At 45.5% G+C, this 22,046-nt stretch overlaps 1 protein-coding gene across 1 annotated transcript in view; it reads right to left on the bottom strand.

Annotated features, from left to right (window-relative positions):
- Nucleotides 1-13,005: 13,005 nt before the first annotated feature.
- LOC123990812 (uncharacterized mitochondrial protein AtMg00860-like) overlaps nt 13,006-22,046 on the bottom strand; it is a gene marked incomplete at its 5' end in the record, with an annotated part of 76,642 nt that continues 67,601 nt past the window's right edge. Inside the window, 1 exon segment of the mRNA XM_046291700.1 lies at nt 13,006-13,041. Within this exon segment, the coding sequence (XP_046147656.1) occupies nt 13,006-13,041 (36 nt within the window).

The following is a 22,046-nucleotide window of genomic DNA, read 5'->3' as shown; positions in this document are numbered from 1 at the left end:
TTAGAGGAAAACCTGACTCAGTCTCAACAGACACTGGGAGACAAATTCACCTTTCAGCAGAACAATAACCAAAATCACAAGGTAAAAAATACACTTGAGTTGCTTACCAAGACAACATTGAATGTTCCTGAGTGGCCAAGTTACAGTTTTGACTTCAATTGTCATGACAATCTATGGCAAGAGTTGAAAATGGCTGTCTAGCAATGATCAACAACCATCTTGACAGAGCTTGAAGAATTTGTGAAAGAATAATGTGCAAATATTGTACAATCTAGGTGTACAAAGCTCTTAGCGACTTACCGATAACTAATCACAACTGTAATTGCTGCTAAAGGTGATTCTAACATATATTGACTCGGGTGTGAATACTTACGTAAATTAGATATTTTTGTATTTCATTTTCAATACATTTCTAAACAAAAATGTTCACTTTATCATTAAGGGGTAGATATACAGTATATGTGTCATGTTTGTCATTTATTATCATGTCTTGTCCCTGTGCTCCCCATTCTATTCGTTTCCCTCTGCTGGTCTTATTAGGTTCTTTCCCTCTTTCTATCCCTCTCTCTCCCCCTCCCTCTCTCACTCTCTCGCTCTCTCTTCTTTCTATCGTTCCGTTCCTGCTCCCAGCTGTTCCTATTCCCCTAATCATCATTTAGTCTTCCCACCCCTGTTCCCGATCCTTTCCCCTGATTAGAGTCCCTATTTCTTCCTTTGTGTTCCGTTCCTGTCCTGTCGGTTCCTTGTTTAGAATTCACCGTGCTGTGATTGTGTATCGCCCTGTCCTGTCGTGTTTTTGCCTTCATCAGATGCTGCGTGTGAACAGGTGTCTCTGTCAGCTACGGCCTGCGCCTACCCGAAGCGACCTGCAGTCTGTGGCCGCTTCTCCTGTTATTCCCTGTTTGGACATTTCCTGTTAAGGATTCAGGATTTGTCGTTTTCTGTTTGGACTTGAATAAACTCTGTTTCTGTTAAGTCGCTTTTGGGTCCTCTTTCACCTGCATGACAGAAGGAACCGACCAAGGAATGGACCCAGCGACTTCAGACGCTCGTTACACTGCCGTCGAGATCCAAGGAGCCATGCTCGGCAGACACGAGCAGGAATTGTCTGCTGCTCGCCATGCCGTGGAGAACCTGGCCGCTCAGGTTTCCGACCTCTCTGGACAGTTCCAGAGTCTACGTCTCGTGCCACCTGTTACTTCCTGGCCTGCCGAGCCTCCAGAACCTAGGGTTAATAACCCACCTTGCTACTCCGGGCAGCCCACTGAGTGCCGCTCCTTTCTCACGCAGTGTGAGATTGTGTTCTCTCTCCAACCCAACACATACTCTAGAGAGAGAGCTCGGGTTGCTTACGTCATTTCACTCCTTACTGGCCGGGCTCGAGAATGGGGCACAGCTATCTGGGAGGCAAGGGCTGATAGCTCTAACAAGTTCCAGAACTTTAAAGAGGAGATGATTCGGGTTTTTGACCGTTCAGTTTTTGGTGGGGAGGCTTCTAGGGCCCTGGCTTCCTTATGCCAAGGTGAACGGTCCATAACGGATTATTCTATTGAGTTTCGCACTCTTGCTGCCTCTAGTGAGTGGAACGAGCCGGCGCTGCTCGCTCGTTTTCTGGAGGGACTCCACGCAGTGGTTAAGGATGAGATTCTCTCCCGGGAGGTTCCTTCAGATGTGGACTCTTTGATTGCTCTCGCCATCCGCATAGAACGACGGGTAGATCTTCGTCACCGGGCTCGTGGAAGAGAGCTCGCATCAACGGTGTTTCCCTGCTCCGCATCGCAACCATCTCCCTCCTCTGGCTTTGAGACTGAGCCCATGCAGCTGGGAGGGATTCGCATCTCGACTAAGGAGAGGGAACGGAGGATCACCAACCGCCTGTGCCTCTATTGCGGAGTAGCTGGACATTTTGTTAATTCATGTCCAGTAAAGCCAGAGCTCATCTGTAAGCGGAGGGCTACAGGTGAGCGCAACTACTCAAGTCTCTCCATCAAAATCCTGTACTACTTTGTCGGTCCATCTACGCTGGACCGGTTCGGGTGCTACATGTAGTGCCTTGATAGACTCTGGGGCTGAGGGTTGTTTCATGGACGAAGCATGGGTTCGGAAACATGACATTCCTTTCAGAGAGTTAGAGAAGCCTACGCCCATGTTCGCCTTAGATGGTAGTCATCTTCCCAGTATCAGATTTGAGACTCTACCTTTAACCCTCACAGTATCTGGTAACCACAGTGAGACTATTTCTTTTTTGATTTTCCGTTCACCGTTTACACCTGTTGTTTTGGGTCATCCCTGGCTAGTATGTCATAATCCTTCTATTAATTGGTCTAGTAATTCTATCCTATCCTGGAACGTTTCTTGTCATGTGAAGTGTTTAATGTCTGCCATCCCTCCCGTTTCTTCTGTCCCTACTTCTCAGGAGGAACCTGGCGATTTGACAGGAGTGCCGGAGGAATATCATGATCTGCGCACGGTCTTCAGTCGGTCCCGAGCCAACTCCCTTCCTCCTCACCGGTCGTATGATTGTAGTATTGATCTCCTTCCGGGGACCACTCCTCCTCGAGGTAGACTATACTCTCTGTCGGCTCCCGAACGTAAGGCTCTCGAGGATTATTTGTCTGTGTCTCTTGACGCCGGTACCATAGTGCCTTCTTCCTCTCCGGCCGGGGCGGGGTTCTTTTTGTTAAGAAGAAGGACGGTACTCTGCGCCCCTGCGTGGATTATCGAGGGCTGAATGACATAACGGTTAAGAATCGTTATCCGCTTCCCCTTATGTCATCAGCCTTCGAGATTCTGCAGGGAGCCAGGTGCTTTACTAAGTTGGACCTTCGTAACGCTTACCATCTCGTGCGCATCAGAGAGGGGGACGAGTGGAAAACGGCGTTTAACACTCCGTTAGGGCATTTTGAGTACCGGGTTCTGCCGTTCGGTCTCGCCAATGCGCCAGCTGTTTTTCAGGCATTAGTTAATGATGTTCTGAGAGACATGCTGAACATCTTTGTTTTTGTCTATCTTGACGATATCCTGATTTTTTCTCCGTCACTCGAGATTCATGTTCAGCACGTTCGACGTGTTCTACAGCGCCTTTTAGAGAATTGTCTCTACGTAAAGGCTGAGAAGTGCTCTTTTCATGTCTCCTCCGTTACTTTTCTCGGTTCCGTTATTTCCGCTGAAGGCATTCAGATGGATTCCGCTAAGGTCCAAGCTGTCAGTGATTGGCCCGTTCCAAGGTCACGTGTCGAGTTGCAGCGCTTTTTAGGTTTCGCTAATTTCTATCGGCGTTTCATTCGTAATTTCGGTCAAGTTGCTGCCCCTCTCACAGCTCTTACTTCTGTCAAGACGTGTTTTAAGTGGTCCGGTTCCGCCCAGGGAGCTTTTGATCTTCTAAAAGAACGTTTTACGTCCGCTCCTATCCTCGTTACTCCTGACGTCACTAGACAATTCATTGTCGAGGTTGACGCTTCAGAGGTAGGCGTGGGAGCCATTCTATCCCAGCGCTTCCAGTCTGACGATAAGGTTCATCCTTGCGCTTATTTTTCTCATCGCCTGTCGCCATCTGAGCGCAACTATGATGTGGGTAACCGTGAACTGCTCGCCATCCGCTTAGCCCTAGGCGAATGGCGACAGTGGTTGGAGGGGGCGACCGTCCCTTTTGTCGTTTGGACAGACCATAAGAACCTTGAGTACATCCGTTCTGCCAAACGACTTAATGCCCGTCAAGCTCGTTGGGCGTTGTTTTTCGCTCGTTTCGAGTTTGTGATTTCTTACCGTCCGGGTAGCAAGAACACCAAGCCTGATGCCTTATCCCGTCTGTTTAGTTCTTCTGTGGCTTCTACTGATCCCGAGGGGATTCTTCCTTATGGGCGTGTTGTCGGGTTAACAGTCTGGGGAATTGAAAGACAGGTTAAGCAAGCACTCACGCACACTGCGTCGCCGCGCGCTTGTCCTAGTAACCTCCTTTTCGTTCCTGTTTCCACTCGTCTGGCTGTTCTTCAGTGGGCTCACTCTGCCAAGTTAGCTGGTCATCCCGGTGTTCGAGGCACTCTTGCGTCTATTCGCCAGCGCTTTTGGTGGCCGACTCAGGAGCGTGACACGCGCCGTTTCGTGGCTGCTTGTTCGGACTGCGCGCAGACTAAGTCGGGTAACTCTCCTCCTGCCGGTCGTCTCAGACCGCTCCCCATTCCTTCTCGACCATGGTCTCACATCGCCTTAGACTTCATTACCGGTCTGCCTTTGTCTGCGGGGAAGACTGTGATTCTTACGGTTGTCGATAGGTTCTCTAAGGCGGCACATTTCATTCCCCTCGCTAAACTTCCTTCCGCTAAGGAGACGGCACAAATCATTATCGAGAATGTATTCAGAATTCATGGCCTCCCGTTAGACGCCGTTTCAGACAGAGGCCCGCAATTCACGTCACAGTTTTGGAGGGAGTTCTGTCGTTTGATTGGTGCGTCCGTCAGTCTCTCTTCCGGGTTTCATCCCCAGTCTAACGGTCAAGCAGAGAGGGCCAATCAGACGATTGGTCGCATACTACGCAGCCTTTCTTTCAGAAACCCTGCGTCTTGGGCAGAACAGCTCCCCTGGGCAGAATACGCTCACAATTCGCTTCCTTCGTCTGCTACCGGGTTATCTCCGTTTCAGAGTAGTCTGGGTTACCAGCCTCCTCTGTTCTCATCCCAGCTTGCCGAGTCCAGCGTTCCCTCCGCTCAAGCGTTTGTCCAACGTTGTGAGCGCACCTGGAGGAGGGTGAGGTCTGCACTTTGCCGTTACAGGGCACAGACGGTGAGAGCCGCCAATAAACGCAGGATTAAGAGTCCAAGGTATTGTTGCGGCCAGAGAGTGTGGCTTTCCACTCGCAACCTTCCTCTTACGACAGCTTCTCGTAAGTTGACTCCGCGGTTCATTGGTCCGTTCCGTGTCTCCCAGGTCGTCAATCCTGTCGCTGTGCGACTGCTTCTTCCGCGACATCTTCGTCGCGTCCATCCTGTCTTCCATGTCTCCTGTGTTAAGCCCTTTCTTCGCACCCCCGTTCGTCTTCCCTCCCCCTCCCGTCCTTGTCGAGAGCGCACCTATTTACAAGGTACATAAGATCATGGACATGCGTTCTCGGGGACGGGGTCACCAATACTTAGTGGATTGGGAGGGTTACGGTCCTGAGGAGAGGAGTTGGGTTCCGTCTCGGGACGTGCTGGACCGTTCACTCATCGATGATTTCCTCCGTTGCCGCCAGGATTCCTCCTCGAGTGCGCCAGGAGGCGCTCGGTGAGTGGGGGGGTACTGTCATGTTTGTCATTTATTATCATGTCTTGTCCCTGTGCTCCCCATTCTATTCGTTTCCCTCTGCTGGTCTTATTAGGTTCTTTCCCTCTTTCTATCCCTCTCTCTCCCCTCCCTCTCTCACTCTCTCGCTCTCTCTTCTCTCTATCGTTCCGTTCCTGCTCCCAGCTGTTCCTATTCCCCTAATCATCATTTAGTCTTCCCACACCTGTTCCCGATCCTTTCCCCTGATTAGAGTCCCTATTTCTTCCTTTGTGTTCCGTTCCTGTCCTGTCGGTTCCTTGTTTAGAATTCACCGTGCTGTGATTGTGTATCGCCCTGTCCTGTCGTGTTTTTGCCTTCATCAGATGCTGCGTGTGAACAGGTGTCTCTGTCAGCTACGGCCTGCGCCTACCCGAAGCGACCTGCAGTCTGTGGCCGCTTCTCCTGTTATTCCCTGTTTGGACATTTCCTGTTAAGGATTCAGGATTTGTCGTTTTCTGTTTGGACTTGAATAAACTCTGTTTCTGTTAAGTCGCTTTTGGGTCCTCTTTCACCTGCATGACAATATGGGTGAGAAAAATATAGATTTAATCCATTTTGAATTCAGGCTGTAACACACCAAATAAGTGGAATAAGTCAAGAGTTGTGAATACTTTCTGAAGGCACTGTATGTCAATCTCTGCAGTAAAGTCATACTACACACATAATATTGTTTTCAAACACCCAATTTTGCTCAAGGACTAGGTTTACAGACAATAATGTAATGGCATTGCTCAATAAAATTCACAAATAGTTTTTTAAAACAAAAACTCAGTTTAATGGTTAATTTAATGTCGTTACACTGTGTAGAATAACACCTTTTACTTGCTTGTTATAAAAGTGCTACCTGTTGAATATCTGTACAAAATAAAGCTGGAAAAGTTCCTAGTTGAAAACAAGTCCTGCACTCATTAGCTGAATACCCACAGGATGTGTTTCTTGACAGATTCTTGGCATGGCAAATTTGGTGCTCCATTTTAGATGATAGTGAGTTGTTGTCAGATGTGTGCGTACTGGTAGCAAAGTCAGGTGCAGGAGAGCAGAGATTTGTGAACAGGCGCACACTTTATTTAGGCAAAAGTGCAAAACGTGCAAAACAGTCACAATAATTATGTTTATCAATAAACATCTTTGTGAAAAATAACACAGAAAAAACAAGACAGTCTGGGGCGTCAACAAAACACACATAACACAAACAATCTTACTGTCATGACTGTCCTGCTCGGCTCAGGTTACCAATGACCACAATCCTGCAGAGAGATTTCATCTCCACCAGAGGAGAAGGGATCACAAGGGAGAGGAAGATGTGGGGGTTTTATGACCCCTCATGCCCATGGTAAATCTTAGGCCACCAACAAAATTCCTTTGTCCTCTCACTATGGAGAACCAGCATCAGCACATTAAACATGAAATAAAGGGACTTTGGAACAATGGTTTCCGTCAGCCACAATGGTGGTCATGACGATAGGTGGAATATGAAAATGTATGTCATTTTTGTTTGGTTATTAAAGGTTAATAGATGACTTTATTACAAAAACATAGTAACGTTAAGAGTTTTCCTAGTATATGTTTGATGTTTATACATTGTACGTTGTGTGGAAAATGTCCAAATCAAAGATAATTATTTGGTAAAGATGAAATGTGAAGTTAGTTGTCTAAAAATGTCACGAATCCCGTTTCCTGAGTCTGTTTTTTTGCCTGTGTTCTGTCCTGGAGTGTTTTTTCCGGCGTCCTGGAACGCACCCTGTCTGGTTGCCGGGCAATGTAGCCAGTTGGGAGTTCTGATTACCCGCACCTGTATCCCATCAGCTATCTGCACACCTGGTCCTGATCATCATCTCTCCTCTTCATAAGCCCGGACCTGACATCCATTCCCTGCCGGATCGTTAGCCATGAACAGTATGTTGTGCCATAGTATCAGCCTCAAGTTGGATAGAATTTGTTTTGTTGTTTTTTTTACGTATTGCTTGCCTTAAACTTACCTCCGTTTGTTCTGTCTTCAGTTACTCACCCGGATCATTTACCCCATTCCCGCCTGGTCGTCGGAGGATTCCGCTACCCCATTGGATCCAAATATTTACTCCCATCAACTCACCACCGCTGCCCGCTACGCCACCTGGATATATCTACCCATTCACATTCACTTGTAAATAAATACTCACCTTCTTCCTACTCTCCTTGTCCTGGTCTGCTTCTGGGTTCGATTTTGAAAGAACGTGACAGAACGATCCGGCCAAGGATGAACCCAGCGGACCTGGACTCCGTTTGCCATGCCATTACCCAGCAGGGGAAGACATTGGGACAACACAAGACGGCGCTACAGGAGATAGCGGGTTCAATCCAGAACTTATCTGCTAGCTTGACACAAATCCAGGATCAGCTCAGTTTGCCGGCGATTCATTCACCACCTGTTTCACCCATCTCACCTGCCGTGTCTGGTGCGGTTTCCTTCTGTGAACCCAAGGTACCGACACATGATATATATGAAGGGGATTTGAGAAGATGCCATTCATTTCTTATGCAGTGTGGGTTAGTGTTTGATCTGCAGCCCCATTCTTACGCCACTGACAAGGCTAGGATAGCCTTTGTTATTGAACTGCTGCGTGGAAGAGCTCTGGAATGGGCTTCAGCCGTTTGGGAACGACAGGAGACCTGCATGGCTTCATACCAGGAGTTCACGGGAGAGATGAGAAGGCTTTTTGACCATCCAGTCCGAGGTAAGGACGCAGCTAAACGTTTGTTCACTCTTCGCCAAGGAGCTCGCAGTGTGGCAGACTTTATGATTGAGTTCAGGACATTGTCTGTGGAGAGTGGTTGGAAGGAGGAGTCACTACAAGCGGCTTTTTACCAGGGGTTGTCAGAGCAACTCAAGGACGAGCTGATATCCTATCGAGAGCCTAGTGACCTAGACAGCTTGGTCACTTTATCTATTCGGGTAGATAATAGAGTCCGAGAGAGAAGGAGGGAGAAGCAGTGGGGCCCATCCAATCAATCAGCAACTCGGTTACCATTCGGTTCAGGAAGTGAACCAGAACGTATTGATCGTTATTCCCCACACGGGATTAGTGGAGGGGTCTTGCCACCAGATCCTGAACCAATGCAAGTGGGGCGACACGGGCTAACTCCGGAGGAGCGCCAGCGTAGACGTGAGACCAACAGCTGTCTCTACTGTGGTAGCTCGGGACATTACATCTCCGCTTGTCCACAGCACCCGTTAAACTGCCCGGCTCGCTAGTTTTGGGAGGAATTTTAGCGAGCCAGTTTCAACCTCTCAAAGATCCTGTCAGACCCCGTTTTCCTGCGACCCTTATGAATAAGGATCAGAGCTTAGAGATGAACGCTTTTATCGATTCAGGTGCCGATGGCAGCTTTATTGATGCCGACTTGGTGGAACACCTGGGGCTTTCCAAGGAGCAATTGCCGGAAGCCATTGAAGCAACCACTCTGAACGGCAATAGTCTGGCACGGATCACTATGAGGACTGAACCGGTTAAGATGTTGTTGTCGGGGAATCATTCAGAGTTTATCTCCTTCTTCATTCTGTCCTCACCCCATGTTCCTCTGGTTCTTGGTTACCCCTGGCTGAAGGAACACAATCCCTCGTTTGATTGGGTGATGGGTAAGGTAACTAGTTGGAGCATTGATTGTCATGCTAACTGCCTTAGGACTGCCTGTTCTCCTGCCGTTTCCAGTCAGGTCAGTGACTCTGCTCCTCCTGATTTGTCCTTGGTTCCAGAAACATATCACGAGTTGGGTGAAGTATTCAGTAAACAGAAGGCTCTGTCCCTTCTGTCCCTTCTGAGTGGTTGACTGGGTTCAATACTCCGATGGGACATTTCGAGTACCAGGTGATGCCGTTTGGACTGACCAACGCTCCTGCTGTGTTCCAAAGTATGGTGAATGACGTTCTGAGAGATATGATTGGTATTTTTGTGTTCGTTTACCTGGATGATATCCTCATCTTCTCGAAGGAGCTTTCTAGCCACGTTCAGCATGTCAAGCAGGTCCTGCAGCGGTTATTGGAGAACCGTCTGTTCGTGAAGGCTGAGAAGTGTGATTTTCACGCCCACACGACGTTCTTCCTCGGGTACATCATCTCCAGGGGAGAGATCAAGATGGACCAAGAGAAGGTTCGGGCGGTTCGGGATTGGGTCCAGCCCCGTACGAGATTGCAGCTCCAGAGATTCCTGGGGTTTGCAAATTTTTATCGGAGGTTTATCCGTGATTACAGCCGGGTGGCTGCCCCATTAACTGTACTGACGTCTTGCACCAGAAAGTTCTGTTGGTCTCCTGAGGCAGACCGAGCATTTCTAGATTTGAAGAGCCGATTCACCAACGCCCCGATTCTCTCTCAACCTGACACTTCCCGTCAGTTCGTTGTGGAGGTGGATGCGTCTGATGTGGGGGTGGGCGCCATCCTGTCCCAGCGTAGCTCCACTGACGGTAAACTCCATCCCTGCGCCTTCTACTCTTGTCGTCTTTCTCCAGCTGAAAGAAACTACGATATGGGTAACCGGGAGCTTCTCACTGTGAAGCTTGCCTTGGAGGAGTGGCGTCACTGGTTGGAGGGAGCGGAGCAACCGTTTGTGGTCTGGACTGACTAAACGTCTCAACTCCCGTCAGGCCCGGTGGGCTTTGTTTTTTGGACGCTTCAATTTTTCCCTGACGTTCCGACCTGGGTCGAAGAACGGGAAGGCGGACGCCCTGTCCCGGATGTTCTCCAAGACGGAGGAGAGTGGGGCCAAGACTGAGACGATTCTTCCCCAGAACGTTGTCGTGGGAGCCGTTACATGGAGGATTGAGGAGGAGGTGATGGCGGCTGTTCGTGCCTGAGTCGGTTCGTTCTGCTGTCCTTCAGTGGTCCCACGCCAGCAAGATAGCTTGTCACCCTGGTGTTGCTCGGACTATGGCGCTACTGCGCAGACGATTTTGGTGGCCTGCCATGGGAGAAGATACCCGGAGGTTTGTTGCCGCTTGTCCTGTTTGTGCGCAGAATAAGAGTACCAATCGGGCCAGCTCTGGGCTTCTTCACCCCCTACCTATTCCCCGGCGACCTTGGTCGCATCTGGCCCTGGATTTTGTCACGGGGTTGCCCTCTTCTGTTGGTAACATGGTTATTCTGACCATTGTGGATAGATTCAGCAAGTTTGCCCACTTTGTTCCCCTCTCCAAGCTGCCTTCTGCCACTGAGATGTCCGAGATCCTGGTTAGGGAGGTGTTCAGGGTCCACGGGTTGCCCTGTGACATTGTTTCTGACCGTGGTCCTCAGTTTACCTCTGCTGTCTGGAAATCCTTCTGTTTGGCCATTGGAGCTACAGTCAGTCTCACATCTGGATTTCACCCCCAATCTAATGGTCAGGCGGAGAGAGCCAACCAGAAGATGGAGTCCATGCTGCGCTGTCTTGTTTCCTCTGATCCCACCTCTTGGTCCTCTCAATTACCCTGGGTCGAGTATGCTCATAATACTCTCCCTTCATCTGCCACTAGGATGTCTCCCTTCCAGTGCCTGTACGGTTACCAACCTCCCTTGTTTCCTTCTCAGGAGCGAGATCTCTCGGTTCCTTCTATCCAGACCCACATTCGTCGTTGCCACCGCACCTGGCATCGGGCCAGGAAGGCCCTCCTTAAGGTCGAATCGGAATACGGCGAATCGTCGCCGTATTCCTGCCCCCGCTTATTCCGTCGGAGATAGGGTTTGGTCGGCTACACGGGATCTTCCTCTACGGACTGAGTCGAGGAAACTGTCACCGATGGTCCTGTCTACACGGTGCGCCGCATCATGGACTCCAGACGGCGGGGTCGAGGGTTCCAGTATTTAGTGGATTGGGAAGGATATGGTCCTGAGGAGAGGAGTTGGATTCCTCGGCGTCAAACCTTGACGATGACCTGCTTCGCGACTTTTACCGCCTCCACCCTGGCGCTCCGGGTAGTCCGCCCGGTGGCGTACGTCGGAGGGGGGGGGGGGGGGTTCTGTCACCAATCCCGTTTCCCGAGTCTGTTTTTTGCCTGTGTTCTGTCCTGGAGTGTTTTTTCCGGAGTCCTGGAATGCACCCTGTCTGGTTGCCGGGCAATGTAGCCAGTTGGGAGTTCTGATTACCCGCACCTGTAATCCCATCAGCTATCTGCACACCTGGTCCTGATCATCATCTTTCCTCTTCATAAGCCCGGACCTGACATCCATTCCCTGCTGGATCGTTAGCCATGAACAGTATGTTGTGCCATAGTATCAGCCTCAAGTTGGATAGAATTTGTTTTGTTCTTTTAACGTATTGCTTGCCTTAAACTTATCTCCGTTTGTTCTGTCTTCAGTTACTCACCCGGATCATTTACCCCATTCCCGCCTGGTCGTCGGAGGCTCCGCTACCCCATTGGATCCACCTATTTACTCCCATCAACTCACCACCGCTGCCCGCTACGCCACCTGGATATATCTACCCATTCACATTCACTTGTATATAAATACTCACCTTCTTCCTACTCTCCTTGTCCTGGTCTGCTTCTGGGTTCGATTTTGAAAGAACGTGACAAAAATTGGATTTGATTAAAATCTAGACCTTGCCTCTTAACTTGGCACGCCCAGAGAATTGTACTAAAGGCGGTTACGCCCACTTCTGACACGAGGGTATAAAACCTGTGAGTGAAGAATTAACATATCAGACTAAATGACCCAAGCTGCAGCCAAGGTCTAAAAAGTCAACGAACCCAAAACGCGACACAAGTTTGAAGATAAAGAAAAAAAAATTCTACCCAAGCTACGGATGAGTAGCTGTGTCTAAGCGGGTGAATTCAAGCCGGACCACCTAGCCTCCACTCTCCATCGAATCGTGGTATCTACACTGTTTCATTTCTACGCTGTGAGCTCTGAGCCACAGCGCTGTCTGTCCCCAGAAGACCCCTTCCAGAGCAAGGGCGAGGAAACAGACCACTAAGCCAAAAGGACACTAACATCGTGAGGACAACCAGAGAGTTGCGCCGGAGAAGAGCGTCAATTGAGCAGCCTAAACGTTCCACGCAGAACTTCCCATCAAATTTTATTGGTCACATACATGTGAGGAGCAGATGTTATTGCGGGTGTAGCGAAATGCTTGTGCTTCTAGTTCCGATGCAGTAATATCTAACAAGTAATATCTAACAAATTACAAACATATACCCAATATGCACAAATCTAAGTAGGAATTAATTAAGACTATATACATTGGCGAGCGACGTCAGAGCGGAATGGACTAAGATGGTCTCAGGGGCCAAGCTGAATTTCTTCAGTCTCCTAAGGTTGAAAAGGAGCTGTTGCGCCGCCTTCACCACACTGTGTGAAAGGACCATTTCAGATTGTCAGTGATGTGCACGCAAAGGAACTTGAAGTTTCCGACCCTCTCCACTGCGTTCCCGTCGATGTGGATGAGGGCGTGCTCTCTCTGCTGCCTCCTGTAGTTGACGTTGAGGTTATTTTCCTGGCACCACTCTGCCAGGGCTTTCAACTCCTCCAGGTAGGCTGTATCAGTGTTAGTAATAAGGTCTACCAATGTTGTGTCGTCAGCAAATGTTATGATTGTGTTGGAGACATGTTGTCATGGGTGAACATGGAGCACAGGAGGGGGCTGCTCACGCTGTGGGGACGTGTTGTCATGGGTGAACAGGGAGTACAGGAGGGGGCTGTACACTGTGGGGCCCCTGTGTTGAGGATCAGTTTGGCAGAGGTGTTGTTGCCTACCTTCACCTCTTGGGGTCAGCCTGTTCAAAGTCCAGGACCTAGTTGCACAGGGAGAGGTTCAGACCCAGGGCACCTGAACTTAGTGATGAGCTGTAGTCGATGTACAGCATTCTTACATAGGTATTTCTCTTGTCCAGGTGGGATAGGCCAGTGTGCAGTGCGATGGCCATTAAGTTGTCCGTGGATCTGTTGGGGTGATGTGCGAATTGTAGTGGGTGTTGGGTAGGGTGGAGGTGATATGATCCTTAACTAGCCTCTCAAAGCACTTCATGATGACAGAAGTGAGCGCTAAGGGACGATAGTCATTTAGTTCCGTTACCTTCGCTTTCTTGGGTACAATGGTAGTCATCAAGAAAGAGGAGACAACAGACTGGGATATGTAGAGATTGAATATGTCCGTAAACACTCCAACCAGCTGGTCTGCACATGCTCTGAGGCGCGGCTAGGGATGCATCCTTGCCATTGTTAACACGCTTAAATTACTTCAGCCACAGAGATAAAGGGAAATCATTTCTTGTTCAATATCAACAGACTTAGAGATGTTCCATTTCATGGTTATTAACGGCAGTATATCTTGAGATCTTGTTGACACAGATGCATTATTGCAACACAATCTGCTGATCTAGTCATTGCACCAATGTTTTTTATCTGGTGTTTTCATTTCAGGTCACTGTTGTCTATTATCTGCATATCAGTGTGGAGAGTGTTGTGTCTATGGTTACGCCTTATGCCTTTGAGGTACTGTACAAAAGAACAAAACGTGACTTGATCCCTGAGGGAGATGAGTTGATAGGGACATGAACCCAACATGGAATAACAATGAGGTTGTCAAAGTCATAACCAAACAGCTGACAGACGCAACAAAAGCCATGTTCGATGCTGAAACTCTTGAATATCTTGGGCAAATACCTAGAATATGGTGCTCACAACTGGATATTTATTTATAACGGGATTCTTCTGTTGAAGTAGAGGCGGACCAAAACGCAGCGTGGTTATTTTTATACATCTTTAATAAAGATGAAAATAGAACAATATACAAAACAAGAACCGTGAAAAAACAAAAACAGCCCTATCTGGTGTAACAAACACAAAGACAGGAACAATCACCCACAAACCCCAACACCAAACAGGCTACCTAAATATGGTTCCCAATCAGAGACAATGACTAACACAGAAACAGACAAACTAGACACAAACTAGACACACAACGTAGAATGCCCACTCAGATCACACCCTGACCAAACAAAACATAGAAACATACAAAGCAAACAATGGTCAGGGTGTGACAGTAGCAAGGATCAGATGTTAAAAAATCCATTCCTTCAAGCTATTTTGATCCCAATGGAATTTGACTCTTCTCTCAACACGATATTCTAATCCACTTCAACACCATTACAGTTAGTTTTGGGTAAAACAGGCAGGCAAAACCATTGCATAATCAAAATCACCTGTTCCATCATCCATGGCTTGATAGTGGATGTTTCCCAAATGGTAACATTTTCCCTATAAAGTGCATTACTTTTGACCAGAGCCCTATGGGACCTTGTCAGAATTAGTGCACTATAAAAGGCATGTGGTGCCAGTTGTGACACAGACAGTGAGCCAGTGTCTGCTCTGAATGTTGAACCTGTGTTCGGTCTCCCATTGCCGCATCACCGACTCCCCAGATATATTATTAGGTCTAAATATATGGAGATCCATACAAAAAGTAAAGGTATGTTTCATATTATTCACAAAACGAGCATACATGAGCATGTGTCGGCTGAGATATATTTCAACACGGCGAAGGAGATCTGCTTGTGCACGGTAGTGGAAAGGGACACAGCTATGAGAGAGCATGGCAGTCTTTGGTTAGGCTTGATGGTAAAGTTCCAAAGTGACACAGATTTTAAGCATTGAGATAATTGAGACCTATATTGTGTATGTGTGCCATTCAGAGGGTGAATGGGCAAGACAAAAGATTGAAGTGCCTTTGAACGAGGTATGGTAGTAGGTGCCAGGCACACCAGTTTGTGTCAAGACCTGTAACACTGCTGGATTTTTCACACTCTACAGTTTCCCATGTGCATCAAGAATGGTCCACCACCCAAAGGACATACAGCCATCTTGACACAACTGTGTGAAGCATTGGACTCTTAACAGTGGAACGCTTTTGACACCTTGTAGAGTCCATATCGCAACAAATTGAGGCTGTTCTGAGGGCAAAAGGGAGGGATGCAACTCAATATTAGGAAGGTGTTCTTAATGTTTGGTATACTCAGTGTATACTTTTAGTTTTCCAAAACACAGTGTTCACCTTTTGAGGAATCTGTGATTAATATGCACTTAGACAGCAGAGGTATCCAATTAAGTATCTTAATCATATCAGACAGAGGTAACGGCACAGGAGCTGGAGACATGAGGAAATTTTAGCCCTTATTACGGCTAGTAGCTGAGAATTAGCAGTGCATGGTTGTTTGCAGTGCTTAGTTTACTAGAGACCAGAATTTTGGAATGTTTTAAAAATGTAATCAGAAGGCATAGTACCTTAGGATAACATAATTACAGGTAACCTACATTTGATACTGCATAGGCTAAGGTCAGGTGCACAACCTATTAGGGACATTTTTACTCTTTACATATTTTTTATGAACCTTTACCAGTTCAATGTAGATGCAAATGTGGGATTGTTTTGTATAATCTTTTTCTTAAATAGTGTAATAAAATATGGAAATTAGGCAATATAGGCCTACATGTGCTTGTACCGCCAATTTACTTTTCTAGACACAAGATAAAGTCAGCATATTTTGGGGCTGCTTAATTTAAAAAAGACACTCTAGGACTATTCAAAGTGTGTGGATGAACATACTTTATCTTTCTATCAAAAATACACAACGTTCATTTTTGAGAAATGAATACAGGATATTTAAATATATATATATATATATATATATATATATATATATATATATATATACTGCTCAAAAAATAAAGGGAACACTAAAATAACACATCCTACATCTGAATGAATGAAATATTCATATTGAATACTTTTTTCTTTACATAGTTGAATGTGCTGACAACAAAATCACACAAAAAATATCAATGGAAATCAAATTTATCAACCCATGGAGGTCTGGATTTGGAGTCACACTCAAAATTAAAGTGGAAAACCACACTTCAGGCTGATCCAACTTTGATGTAATGTCCTTTAAAACAAGTCAAGTAGTGTGTGTGGCCTCCACGTGCCTGTATGACCTCCCTACAACGCCTGGGCATGCTCCTTATGAGGTGGCGGAAGGTCTCCTGAGGGATCTCCTCACAGACATGAACTAAAGCATCCGCCAACTCCTAGACAGTCTGTGGTGCAACGTGGCATTGGTGGATGGAGCGAGACATGATGTCCCAGATGTGCTCAATTGGACTCAGGTCTGGGGAACGGGCGGGCCAGTCCATAGCATCAATGTCTTCCTCTTGCAGGAACTGCTGACACACTCCAGCCACATGAGGTCTAGCATTGTCTTGCATTAGGAGGAATCCAGGGCCAACCGCACCAGCATATGGTCTCACAAGGGGTCTGAGGATCTCATCTCGGTACCTAATGGCAGTCAGACTACCTCTGGCAAGCACATGGAGGGCTGTGCGGCCCCCCAAAGAAATGCCACCCCACACCATGACTGACCCACCGCCAAACCAGTCATGCTGGAGGATGTTGCAGGCAGCAGAACGTTCTCCACGGCGTCTTCAGACTGTCACGTCTGTCACATGTGCTCAGTATGAACCTGATTTCATCTGTGAAGAGCACAGGGCGCCAGTGGCGAATTTGCCAATCTTGGAGTTCTCTGGCAAATGCCAAACGTCCTGCACGGTGTTGGGCTGTAAGCACAACCCCCACCTGTGGACGTCGGGCCCTCATACCACCCTCATGGAGTCTGTTTCTGACCGTTTGAGCAGACACATGCACATTTGTGGCCTGCTGGAGGTCATTTTGCAGGGCTCTGGCAGTGCTCCTCCTGCTCCTCCTTGCACAAAGGCGGAGGTAGCGGTCCTGCTGCTGGGTTGTTGCCCTCCTACGGTCTCCTCCATGTCTCCTGATGTACTGGGCTGTCTGTTGGTAGCGCCTCCATGCTCTGGACACTACGCTGACAGACACAGCAAACCTTCTTGCCACAGCTCGCATTGATGTGCCATCCTGGATGAGCTGCACTACCTGAGACACTTGTGTGGGTTGTAGACTCCGTCTCATGCTACCACTAGAGTGAAAGCACCGCCAGCATTCAAAAGTGACCAAAACATCAGCCAGGAAGCATAGGAACTGAGAAGTGGTCTGTGGTTACCACCTGCAGAACCACTCCTTTATTGGGGGTGTCTTGCTAATTGCCTATAATTTCCGCCTGTTGTCTATTCCATTTGCACAACAGCATGTGAAATGTATTGTCAATCAGTGTTGCATCCTAAGTGGACAGTTTGATTTCACAGAAGTGTGATTGGCTTGGAGTTACATTGTGTTGTTTAAGTGTTCCCTTTATTTTTTTGAGCAGTGTATATATTCAAGATATCAATTGCTTCAGTAAAAGTCCAAATAATACATCTCAGAACAAGCACACAAAATGTAATGAATGCACATGCTTCTGAAGCCAAGATAATAATTAATAATACATTTAACTTGTTTAGCGCTTTAATTAGAGTTTTCTCCAAGCTCTACTGAGGAAAAATAATCTGTATACAATAAAAATAGCATGCATTTACAATCAATGCAGGTAAAATAGCAATAGTGGGTTAGGTGATAAATACGTTTTAGATTGGGACTAGGACGATGATATATCCATATCCATCAACCACAACAACCGTTATGGATGTGTGAGATATCATAATGCTGAAGTTTGGTGTGAATGTAAAATTAGCACAGAATGTTGAGTTACTGTACTTGCCTACTTCCATAAGAAATACGAATATACAGTTGAAGTCGGAAGTTTACATACACCTTAGCCAAATACATTTAATCTCAGTTTTTCCACAATTCCTGACATTTAAAAAGTCACTGTTTTGGGTAAGTTAGGATCACCACTTAGGTTAAGAATGTGAAATGTCATAATAATAGTAGAGAGCATGATTTATTTCAGCTTTCATTTCTTTCATCGCATTCCCAGTGGGTCAGAAGTTTACTGCACTGTTGAAGCTAGAAACACAAGCGTTTCGCTGCACGTGCGATAATGTCTGCAAATCTGTGTACAAGACCGATAAACTATGTTGATTTGAGATGTACAAAATGCCAAGTCTTACAGTGAACACGTTAATTTGCTCTCTAACAAACCAAACCTATAACTGGCATATGAACCAAAAAGAGGAAATGTTTGTTATGAAGCGATAGAGGAGAGGATAAGGGAAACAAGATCTTAGCTAATGGAACAACTCACTATCGTCTAAAATGTAGCACCTAATTTGCCATGTCAAGAATCTGTCAAGAAACACATCCTGCGGGTATTCAGCTAATGAGTGCAGGACTTGTTTTTAACCAGGAACAGACATCTGAACTTTTCCATCATTATTTTGTACAGATATTCAACAGGTAGCACTTTTATAACAAGCAATTAAAAGGTGTTATTCTACACAGTGTAACGAGACATTAAATTAACCATTAAACTTTGTTTAATAAAAAAAACTATTTGTGGATTTTATTGAGCAATGCCATTACATTATTGTCTGTAAGCTTAGACCTTGAGCAAAATTGGGTGTTTGAAATCAATATTATGTGTGTAGTATGACTTTACTGCAGAGATTGACATACAGTGCCTTATGAAAGTATTCACAACCCTTGACATATTCCACTTATTTTGTTGTGTTACAGTCTGAATTCAAAATGGATTAAATCAATTTTTTACTCACACATATACATATATGAAGTTGGAAGTTTACATACACCATAGCCAAATGCATTTAATCTCAGTTTTTCACAATTCCTACCATTTAATCCAAGTAAAAATTCCCTGTTTTAGGTCCGTTAGGATCACCACTTTATTTTAAGAATGTGAAATGTCAGAATAATTAGTAGAGAGAATGATTTATTTGAGCTTTTATTTATTTCATCACATTCCCAGTGGGTCAGAAGTTAGTATACTCAATTAGTATTTGGTAGCATTGCCTTTAAATTGTTGAACTTGGGTCAAACAGTTTGGGTAGCCTTCCACAAGCTTCCCACAGAGCTGGTGTAACTGAGTCAGGTTTGTCATCCTCCTTGCTCACACACGCTTTTTCAGTTCTGCCCACAAATTTTTATATAAGATTGAGGTCAGGGCTTTGTGATGGCCACTTCAATACCTTGACTTTGTTGTCCTTAAGCCATTTTGCCACAACTTTGGAAGTATGCTTGGGGTCATTGTCCATTTGGAAGACTCATTTGTGATCAAGCTTTAACTTCCTGACCGATTTCTTGAAATGTTGCTTCAATTTATCCACGTAATTTTCCTCCCTCATGAAGCCATCTATTTTGTGAAGTGCACCAGTCCCTCCTGCAGCAAAGCACCCTCACAACATGATGCTGCCACCCCTGTGCTTCACGGTTGGGATTGTGTATTTTGTCTTGCAAGCCTCCCCCTTTTTCCTCCAAACATAACGATGGTCATTATGGCCAAACAGTTCTATTTTTGCTTCATCAGACCAGAAGTACAATCTTTGTCCCCATGTGCAGTTACAAACCGTAGTCTGGCTTTTTTTATGGCAGTTTTGGAGTAGCGGCCTTTCAGGTTATGTCAATATAGGACTTGTTTTACTGTGGATATAGATACTTTTGTACCTGTTTCCTCCAGCATCTTCACAAGGTCTTTTGCTGTTGTTCTGGGATTGATTAGCACTTTTCACACCAAAGTACGTTCAACTCTAGGAGACAGAAGGCATCTCCTTCCTTAGCGTTATGACAGCTAAGGGGTCCCATGGTGTTTATTCTTGCGTACTATTGTTTGTACATATGAACGTGGTACCTTCAGGCGTTTGGAAATTGCTCCCAAGGATGAACCTTGGGACAAGACTTGTGGAAGTCTACATTTTTTTTCTGAGGTCTTGGCTGATTTTCTTTTGATTTTCCCATAATGTCAAGCAAAGAGGCACTGAGTTTGAAGGTAGGCCTTGAAATACATCCACAGGTACACCTCCAATTGACTCAAATTATGTCAATTAACCTATCAGAAGCTTCTAAAGACATTACATCATTTTCTGGAATTTTCCAATCTGTTGAAAGGTACAGTCAACTTAGTGTATGTAAACGTCTGACCCAATGGAATTGTGATACAGTGTATGATCAGTGAAATAAGCTGTCTGTAAACAATTGTTGGAAAAATGACTTGGGTCATGCACCAAGTAGATGTCCTCACCGACTTGCCAAATCTATAGTTTGTTAACAAGAAATATGTGTTGTGGTTGAAAAACAAGTTTTAATGACTCCAACCAAAGTGTATGTAAACATCCGACTTCAACTGTATATGGTCTAAATATCCAAATCATAAACTCTTATCAAATAACTATTTTCTTCAACATCACCCTCCCTCACCGGAGGACAACTTATTGTAATGATAAGAATACTCAGTCTTTAAACACTTGTTTTTCCGTGTTGTTTACCCTACTAACTACGAAAACCTCCTAGTTCCCTTCATGCATAAGTGGCAGTTGTCAGCCCTCTCTTTCACTTACAGAATCCCATCTGTCCAGAAAATCCTACATTTGACTATCAATATTGGCCATATAGCCCTCCACAATATAACAACGCTTAAATAGTCTTTGGAAGCTGTTCAATCTCAATGATTCCTGCTCTAGTGTCTTAAAAATAAACACTTTCCCCTCTTATCAGATTACTTTATTAACCTAAATGTACTTCATGGAGACAAATGTATTGCCCAATTGCATTGTATGACAAATCATTTTTAACGCGCAAATAACAAGTTAGAGGAAATAAGTACGATGGCGCGCCACATGCAAAGTTCTTATCTCAAACAACTTTGAAGGTTACATAATCCCATAAATGTTGGTGTGCAGGGGAGACATTGCATTCAGTTTATACTTATAGGCCATTAGTAAAGTTAGAGGCCTCCATCCGTTGTGTACAGTACATTGCAAATCATATCACACCCTAGATGCCTTCGCTTTCAGAAGTTTAGCATTACAGAGCTAATGGTGTGCTATTAATCATTTTACATTAAAATGTCAGTTAAAGCTAACAGAATTAAATGTAAATTCTACATGGAAAGGCCAAAATATTCCCACGGGTGTTCTGAAAACCACATGCAGGTTCTCATTTATAAGTGTGGGAGATTCAACGTTTTAATTCACAAGTTAAATTGCATGTCAAAATATCCCATCTGCAATTGAATGAAAAATGTATCTCCAGGTAACCAAGGAAACATTAAGGTATATTAATTCTCTAGTTTTACTTTTTTTATCCAGGCACTGTATGTATCAAGAGTCTCAGAGCAGTAGTGCTGGTTTAGGATCAGTGTTGCATTTTCAATCATAATTATTAAAAGATTACATGGACAAGGGGTACTGTACCTGATCCTCGATCAGCACTTCATATGTACAGCCCCAGAGCTCGACTTAATATGGTTCTGGGAAACCGGCCCCTAGGGTTTATTTATCTCATTTGAGTATGGGGCCTTACTTTACATGCCCATTTCATAATTATATCGATATTACACATATTATACTTACATAATGTGTCCAGATAACATAGTAGCACATAGCCTCAACATTGCAAAAAATTATAATTACATTATGACAGCAAATCATGTTGGGAGAATAACGTCCTCGAAATGTTCTTCTAAATATTGGCATGTTGACGAAATAGAAGAGAACTAACAGGCGTTATGGATGTTACATGAAATGGACAAGATTTTTGGGGAGACTGAACACACTAGCAAAACACTGTGAGTTTGTAAGTCTTAGGTTAAAACATAAATAGTTATTTTGAAGCAAAGACTTGGGTGAACACAAAGACAATCATTTTGAAAATACTGTAATTTCCATTATTATTTTGGACAGAAAAAACAACCGTTATGAATTGTGTACCTTTCGTTGT

The sequence above is a fragment of the Oncorhynchus gorbuscha genome, linkage group LG02, assembly GCF_021184085.1.
Source record: "Oncorhynchus gorbuscha isolate QuinsamMale2020 ecotype Even-year linkage group LG02, OgorEven_v1.0, whole genome shotgun sequence".
Classification (NCBI taxonomy): Eukaryota; Metazoa; Chordata; class Actinopteri; order Salmoniformes; family Salmonidae; genus Oncorhynchus; species Oncorhynchus gorbuscha.
The sequence above is the reverse complement of the archived record's forward strand: the minus strand, read 5'-3'. Positions and strand labels throughout refer to the sequence as shown.